The 8,900-nt window shown below is 38.6% G+C and overlaps 1 protein-coding gene across 1 annotated transcript in view; it reads right to left on the bottom strand.

Moving 5' to 3' along the window:
- Positions 1 to 368: 368 nt before the first annotated feature.
- Positions 369 to 8,900, bottom strand: part of LOC127635366 (ephrin type-A receptor 3-like) — a 79,880-nt gene continuing 71,348 nt past the window's right edge. Inside the window, exons 14-18 of the mRNA XM_052115349.1 lie at positions 8,222 to 8,371; positions 6,679 to 6,872; positions 4,357 to 4,494; positions 3,447 to 3,544; positions 369 to 3,302 (exon numbers count right to left, since the gene is read on the bottom strand). Of these exons, the coding sequence (XP_051971309.1) occupies positions 3,175 to 3,302; positions 3,447 to 3,544; positions 4,357 to 4,494; positions 6,679 to 6,872; positions 8,222 to 8,371 (708 nt within the window). The 3' untranslated portion in view covers positions 369 to 3,174. The remainder of the gene's footprint in view (positions 3,303 to 3,446; positions 3,545 to 4,356; positions 4,495 to 6,678; positions 6,873 to 8,221; positions 8,372 to 8,900) is intronic.

The following is an 8,900-nucleotide window of genomic DNA, read 5'->3' as shown; positions in this document are numbered from 1 at the left end:
AAACGAGCCAACTTTTGTACGAGCCAACTTGACTGATTTTTCCATCTCTTACTACTATATTATGACTTCTCACAGGCTCTCCCTGTCAAGCTCTAATATATAAGGTGGGCCAATAGGACCTTCCAGGAGTGCTGAACAGCTGGATGTGTGGGTGTGGTTGTCAATGTGGGCCAAGCTCATGCCCACCTATGGAACCGAGCCTGAGACAATGTTGCTTTTTTCTAATAAACTTTTCATTAAAATTGATATGCTGATAACATCAGTAATTGTACCCACTGTATGTATTTTCCCATTAAAATCTTTTGGGGGCAGCAAACACGAGCAAGACCACAAAATAAAAAATATTAACATATTTATTGGACAAAATGTTTAAAATGCATACAATTCAACAAGAGCTTTATGAAATAATAACTGGTACACACATGATCACAATGTTGAAAATTCAAAAGATGCAAACTAAATTAGAGGTAAATTCTTCAGGTACTGACTGAGGGCTTGGTTAGCTAAAGTCATTAACTCTGTGATCTTTCATAAAGTTATCTGATCATGTATCCATTACTGTTCTTGTAAGAGCCAGAGAAGCTTTTTACACTAAAGTATCCCAGTTTAGAGATGGGCGGCAACGTGCATCACATGTGTACACCACGGCATCAGTATCCCAGATATTATTTAATTCTGTAATGCACTGTGGTTACCCGTACAACAAAACAACAGTCCTGATTGGCTAAATACAAAGTGAGTTACAGAGGCTGACTACAAAACCATCCAACCAATTTGTAACACTGATGCTTTTGGCCACAAGAGTATGGTCTTCCAGTTTAATTGATGACTTCCAGACAATATTTTTCTTAAAGCACTACACCCCTTGACTGCTGAGTGACATATAGGCTATTCATTCTCCTGTCTGAGTGCTAATCTTGGTTGATTTTCAAACCAGGCAATCAATCTTAAATTGTGTAATCACTTTTCGTAATGTGTTTTAGCTAAGAATATCTACAGTAACCAAGGTCCTGATGCAATGTGCAGGTAATCCAGTAACTGGTTGTGTGGACTGTGTAAATACCAGACCAAGTATGCATGATACTATCAGTGTGTAATAAAAACTTCATGAAATTAAACACAAACAATTGTATTAACCATTTCTGAAAATCAAAAGGATGAAAAACAGCTTTGAGAACTTCAAGACAGAAAATGCAATGTTTACTGCATCGAACAGCATCTCTGTGCATGTCTATGTTTTGACTGCATTTTGTCATAGAAGACAAAAAAAAAGACATAAAAGACGAAAACCAAACACAATTTAATGAAGATTTACAACTTTGAAACACCTAAAGGAAATGCATGATTAAACGTTTATTCAGTGTTAAAGCACTTATAACTTTGGGCTGGAAGATGCTTTTTGCATCTAGTAGCTCTTAATTAAGAATTAGTAAAGGACAGAGTAGATGTGGATGTTATTATGACTCTTTAATTTCTGAAAAATTATTCATGTTATCTTTCCAATTAAATTTAACTCAATAATCCAAATAAACAAGTCACTGTTGGTCAAGATTATAAATAACATAATTCACATAGTGCTCAAGTTGTGCTTATTTAATCAATAGAGTTTACCTAAATGGCTTAAACCTGTAAATGAATCATATGTAATGTCAAAACATAAATAAGAAAGGAGAAATTGAATGGTATCTAACAGGAAGTGAATCTCACAGAAATTGTTCTGCTGACAACTTGAAGTGTTTATCTGTGAAAAATAAAATCCTGAGAATGCTTAGCTTTCCCACACACCATAAAGCTAAATAATCCATTACATTCTTCAGCCTCACAATCCTTGTCTGTCCAAAGCTAGAGTTGAAGGTTAAAATAAGCGTTAAAACCTTGCCTCAATTTACAACTGACAAAACCTTCAAGACACCAAGTCATTACTGTACAAATACAATAACCAACACAATACAAATGTCTCAATTTCTACTACAGTACAATATTCTTCATTGTAATGTTACATGTAGCAAAACAAAGCACTGCCAAGGAATGTGGGACGATAAACCAGAAAATGGGAAATTTTATAAGTACCAGCAACAAATGGTTCTGACACCATTTTACACAGGATTATGGACATGGTGCATGAAATGACATGTCCGATTTATGGTAAAATATTTAAGCTCCTTCAGTCATTATGAGAGCATATTGAAATGTAATCTAAAGGTTTTCCAGAAACTCACATTCTAATAATAATATATACCTTGAATGCCTTGCAGCATCTATCAAATGCATAAATGTAGAATGCAATGTAAATGTAACCACTCGGTCACCAGTAGAGCTTTACACTAAACAATGTCCAAGACAAATACAGGTTCTACAGTCTACAAGTAAAGCTCAGTCAACACCAGGTCAATTTAGGGAAAAGGTCTTGAAATTAAATCCTTTCTGTCTCCTTATTCCATTAAAGACTTCAGATGTAGCAGCTTAATGATGTTAACACATAATGAGGCATATACAGAGCTATGCCTTGGCAATATGTAAAATATGCAATGAAATTAGAAGGAAAGCCACATCAAACAGGAAGGCTGTTGAAAAATAGAACCGAAAGTTGCTGCCAGTGTCAAAAAAAGGATGTTCTTGTTCCATTCATGACATCTGCCTTCTTCATGTCATGTCCATTTTTGTGAAGCAACAATTACTTTTTATTCCTTTAGCATCTCTGGTTTTTCTGTTGGGGCACACTGGATGTCAGGACTTGTCAAAAGTGACAAGTGTGGGGGAAGAGGTGAGGCCTCCAAATACTCCGCTATGGAATCAACAGATTTCAATGACTCTGCCAAGGACTTGACGAGAAATGTCCGAAGTGGCATTTTGGGCCAAGGAGCGGCTCTACTGTGTACGCGTGTGAATGTGTGAAGGATAGATCAGTGCTTCACTGCTTTTTGCATCTACTGGCGAGCAGTCTTTCATGAACATTTCTACACTATTACCATGCACGCAAGTTTGCAAGGCCATCTGAAGGTTATTCATCCTCCTCATTCAAGTCCACCAAGATACAAGTGTCATATTCAAAAGATCGAACAAGCATAGCTTGTAAGACAGTTAAAAGAATCACAAGACACAATCAGTGGATCTTCTCAATGTCTTTCTTCTGTACAGTGAGGAGTGGAGCGTGATGTTCACAGTGCTGTGATGTCACATGGTGTCGGTTCTAGTCCTCGCATCCCCTGGATCAATAGATATCGCAGTCTTTGAGCAGCGATCTGCTATCTCTGAAGATTTCTGGACGCTGATCACAAAAGGGAAGGTATTGCCGCATTCTCCTGTAGGGTGTAAAAAATGCAGTGCTGGTATAGGGATAAGACAGAGTCATTTTGCAGCAAGACGCCTTCATGTGGCACGAACACTCACAATCTCCATCTCTGTGGAAGCGGAACTGGTTTAGGGCGTTGAGGTGAGGGCTATACCTGAAATTTGATTCCCGTGCTGTGTGTGAAGACACTGGATACTAGTTAGGATCTTTTTCTGATGGCCCGCCAGTGCAACACCCATCTTATCCAGTTCACTAAGAGCGAGATGGAAGAAAAGTGTGTGGAAGAGAGAAAGATATTTAGAAACTGCCGTGGCAAGACAAAAGGGGTGTTCCTATGTAGCTAATGAAAATACCTGAAATGAACACATTTCTTTGAGACAAAAAGCTAATTTGTCATTTTCAGATTTGTTTAAGGTCATTAAATCAAATATGTTCAATAACTGTTCAATAAGTGAAAGGATAGTATTTGGTGTAAAAAGCCCCCCTGATGCAGTGACTAAATGCCCCTATTAAACACATTGTTTTCTTAAGTGGGGCAAATAAATTTGTTACTCAAAAAAGCATCTTGGAGTCTCAAAATTATTAGCATTAGTTGACAAATTTTTCACAATAACTATTGACCCTATATCTACAAGATATCACTTTAAACCTCCTAGGGGCCTTTTACCCCAAGTGAGGGAGCCTTTAACCCCACACCTTTTTTTAAAAACTGAATTTTAATTGAAACAACCTTCTGTGTTTATTTATAAATCACAAATGATGTTGCTCCATCAATATTCAATAAAAATAAACCAATACATTTTGTTACCAGAAAAAAGCTAAATTTCCTTAAGGGGTTCCTTTAGCCCCGTTATACCCTACTACTGTTTGAAACATTCATTGTTGCATATTGTGTACTTTTTCACATGCAAAAAAAATAAATAAATATGTAGTACAGAGTATATACACTGCACAGTTTACAGCAAGCAGTAGCCTATGCTAATATTATATTCTGAAAACATCTATTGTAATGCATCCAAAATCTTGTACTGAGAAAAATACGACTTGATGATGTTGTTGTTTACCTGGCACTGACGTACAGAACTGAGTCAAGAGTTGCGTAGCCAGCACTGGAGAAGTGCTCCTTGTACTGACCCATTTTAATTAAGTCCAGCCAGTCCTTCACTGTGCTGACCCCAGCCTCAGGGGTCACTGGGTCCTCCCTGTGGTTGGAGGGGGTAGTGCAGTCAGAAAAACATACATACAGTCTCCACGTCGTCACAGGCAATGAGACATGTCAGAATTGTTTTGAATAATGCATTTTGCATTGGCCTGTATCTCAGAGCAAGGCTGAACTGGCAGTCTGATATACCGGGCATTTTCCCGGTGGGCCAACGCCCATTGGGGGTAATCAGGGGCGGACTGGCCATCGAGCGGGCCGGTGGGATGGCCGCGAAATGTGCCAGATGGGCCGCGATAAGGTAAAATTAGCAGCCACGTTATACAGAACGGACAACAAAACGGTGCCGCGATATGCAGAAAGTTGCCATGTAAAATCCCGGGCTGCTTTATCTTCCCTGTCCAGCCCTGTCTCAGATGTATGGATTTATTTGTTGTCATGTTTTTGATAAAAAAAATTTAAAAACAAATTGTGCAGACACAAAAATAGATTTTATTTACTTCACAATTTAAAGGGAACAAATGTTAAGAAACTGTTTCCTTGCTCTTTTGAAATAGAAATAGGGCATTGCCATCTAAACCATATGCACATATCAATGCCAATTAAGTACAAGCTGCTTGGTCCATCCTGATGAATGACAGTTTGAACTACGCTGGTGTATGGAATTTACATCTACATGTAAATGAAAGGTACAGTTGCAAAAACAGCCATTTTAATTCCAGTTTAATTAAAAGGGTTAATGAGTGGGTGGAAAAGGGTATAAAACTAAATTAAGAATATTTTGGTGCAAGAACGAACGTCACACATTAGCCTTTCAGATCCAGAAGGAAGCCAGATTGCAACACAAAACATGTCTCTATCACCATGTCTCCTACAAAACACTCACACATAAGTCATTTAGATCTAAGCCTATTTTATTTAATGGCAGGGATACAGGGCAGGTTCTTCCCAGTGGTTTGTGGGAAAATTTAGTTGTCTGTTTCAATGGAGGCAAGCACTGGCTAAACAATCCTGCCCCATCTGCCTATTATTTTGGAAACCCTTTAAATGTCGGCAGAGGGATAGACAGGCAATCAGATATCTGCCAAGACCAGCTCCAACCCCTCCCAACTGAGAGAAACAGGCACAGGGAGTAAGAACACTGGGAATCGTAGATGACATCTGGCTTCAGTCTAGATTACTTGAATATCTTATCGTACTCATTTATTCTGAATTTACTGGATTACAGATAAAGAAATGGCTTCAGATTTTAATCACACACCTGAGAAACATCACAACATCTGTCATAATACATATCTGTGGTTGTCAACTGGATTTGCTTAAGGACCCAGATTTGACATTGGACATCATGAATGAATGTTGCATTTAGTTTATATAGTGTTTTTCTAACACTACACTCAAATCACTTTACACAGTGAACAGGGGACTCTCCATAACCACCACCAATGTGCAGCATCCACCTGGATGATGCAACAGTAGCCAGCTGTTGGTGGAGAGGAGAAAGTGGACTGATATAGCCAATTAATATATGGGCGGCTGTGGCTCAGTTGGTAGAGTGGGTTGTCCACCAATTGCAGGGTTGGTGGTTCGATTCCCCGCCAGCATGACTCCACATGCTGAAGTGTCCTTGGGCAAGTCACTGAACCTCAAGTTGCTCCCAATGGCAGGCTAGCACCTTGCATGGTAGCTCTGCTGTCATTGGTGTGTGAGTGTGAGTGTGAGTGTGAATGGGTGAATGAGACGCAGTGTAAAGAGCTTTGAATACCACTAAGGTTAAAAAGGTGCTATATAATTGCAGACCATTTACCATTTAACCATTATAAGGAGCCCATGATGGATAAGGGCCAATGGGGGAATTTGGCCAGAACAAAATCTTGTGGTAACTGGTGACCCAGTGTAGTGTATTATAATAATACAAAAAAAATCCCTAAAATTATACATTGAAACATTTGACCTTTTACAAGTTGATAAGCATATTTATTTTGTTATTTTACATTTGCTCAATTATAGCATTTAGCATTACTTTTTCCTTGCTTTCCGCAACAATCAGAACAGACCTGCAAACCATTTTTAGGTCGCAAACTATCAGTTAAGAATCACTGCTTTAAATATCACATGGAGGAAAGGCGGCAATGATATTGAACCAGTGCCAAACGAACACCCCACACAACAAAACAGAACACCACTATTGAATTCAGATGTAATCCACAGAGGGCAGTTGACTCACCAGACTGCAGTGTTGGTCAGCTGCTTCAGGCTGCTAGGATTCCGGATCAGCCTGTCCAGGGTGTTGACAATCCGCTCAAATTTTGGTCGATCACTGCGATTCTTTTCCCAGCAGTCTAACATGAGCTGGTGCAGTACCACCGGACAGTCCATTGGAGCCGGCAGCCTGTAGCCTTCATCTATAGCTTTTATCACCTGAAGTGTTTAAAAGAAATTTCCATGTTGAAAAACCATACATGTATTAGCAGCGTATCCACCTCATGAATACTGAGCAGATTTATTCATTCACTAAATGCATTTAGCTTTTGTGTGGGGTTAGATGAATTCATTTTTTACCCATCTGTGACTGAAGTGAGAATGAGATTTCGGAAGGGGCTGTCTTTGTCAGAGCAAAGGAGACCTAGTTTAATTTCTTTCTGTTCATGAAATGATACCGCCGTAAGGAGGAAAAAATACACTAGCTTGATGCAAACGTAGGTATTATCTTAACTCTTGCCTGGAAGACTCTTACTGTCTAAATGCATGATTGCCTGTTACCATGGCAAAGGAAGGAAGACAGATGGATTTGTGATTTATTCTGTAAAATGAGCTTTCAAATTCTGCTCCCTCGATACAATAAAAGTGCATCCGTTAACAAGCATGCAAATGCTTTCATGCTCTAGTTTAACGCAACGAGTACACAGTCCCAAATAATTCCCAAATGTCTACATTTTTCTCTTGTTCTCTCACGCTGTCTCTATCTCTCTCTGTCCCCAACAGCCTCACTCCAAATCCCAAGCAAAAATCTCTTCCCAAGGTGAAAATAAATGAATGAAAATGGTTTCTGATGTGGAAAATCTGCCAAGAACCCCCCGCCACAGATTCAAATTCAACCTGTTTGAAAGGGCCCTGTGAATTGAAATCTGGAAGTGTTTACCCTGTAGATGCATTTCATCTTTTTAACTTTGTGGACTGGAAACTGAGGTTTTTATGCGAGTCACCCCTAATGTGCTAAGGCAGAGATCTTTTACTACAAAGTAACGGGGCTCCACACCGAAGACATTATAAGTGAATGAGACAAACCACTCGTATGAATATGAATTGGAAAAAAGGTAATGCTTAATATGCTTTTTGATAAGCATCACAATGCTCAATATTGTGGCTGTAGAAAGTCCTGTTTTAGAGTTTAAATAGCCAATCGCATGTTTTTATTTTTCTCTAAAAAAAAGCTCTAGTTAGACTAGCCAGATGTATTTATTTTATTCAAAACACAGCTACATTTCTGATTATTTTATTTATGATTCGAAATCCAACAGTCTGAGCCAGAGGCATTGACAATATGACCGCAGAGTAAACTGACTTACCTTAAAGGGACTTTGTCTTCAAATAATGTCAGGATGGTGGATATAATTACCTTAAAAACCTATGGATTTTGAACCTACTGATGTTTCTGTCATGGTTTATTGAGAGATCTTTGGGCAATGCAACCACTGTTTATGTTCATGCAGGTATTACAGCTCTACACAAATTTAATCGGACTGTTAATTTAAATTCAGTGTACTCACATCCTGATTGGACATTTCCCAGTATGGCCGCTCACCATAGGATATCACTTCCCACATTACAATGCCATAACTCCACGTGTCACTGGCTGATGTGAACTTCCTGTAGGTGATGGCTTCAGGGGCCGTCCATCGAATGGGAATCTTGCCACCCTGAACGAAAGATCACAAAATCAAATAAAGACATTCCTCAAATACACAATCTCATTATACATCTTTATACAAATATTCTCTAATCATTTAATAACACTCACGTCATCCCAGATGAGTGACTTACTTTCTTCTATTGAACACAAACATTAGACAAACATTTTTAGAAGAAAATCTCAGCTCTGTAGGTCCATTCAATGTAAGTGAATGGTGGCCTGAACTTTGAAGTGCCAAAAAGCACATAAAAGCAACATAAAAGTAATCCATAAAAAATTGTTAGTTAAATCCATGTCTTCAGAAGCAATATGATAGGTGTGGGTGAGAAATAGATAAATATTTAAGTCCTTTTTGCAAGTTCTTCTCCCTCCCAGTGAAAGTGGACATTTATAGTAAAAATAGTCTTAAAAATAACTTAAAGTCTTTCTCACCCATACCTATAATATTGTTTCTGAAGACATGAATTTTAACCACTGGAGTTGTATGGATTACTTTTATGCTGCCTTTATGTGCTTTTTGAACTTCAAACTGCTGG

Source organism: Xyrauchen texanus, chromosome 42, assembly GCF_025860055.1.
Source record: "Xyrauchen texanus isolate HMW12.3.18 chromosome 42, RBS_HiC_50CHRs, whole genome shotgun sequence".
In the NCBI taxonomy this organism is placed as follows: domain Eukaryota; kingdom Metazoa; phylum Chordata; class Actinopteri; order Cypriniformes; family Catostomidae; genus Xyrauchen; species Xyrauchen texanus.
The sequence above is the reverse complement of the archived record's forward strand: the minus strand, read 5'-3'. Positions and strand labels throughout refer to the sequence as shown.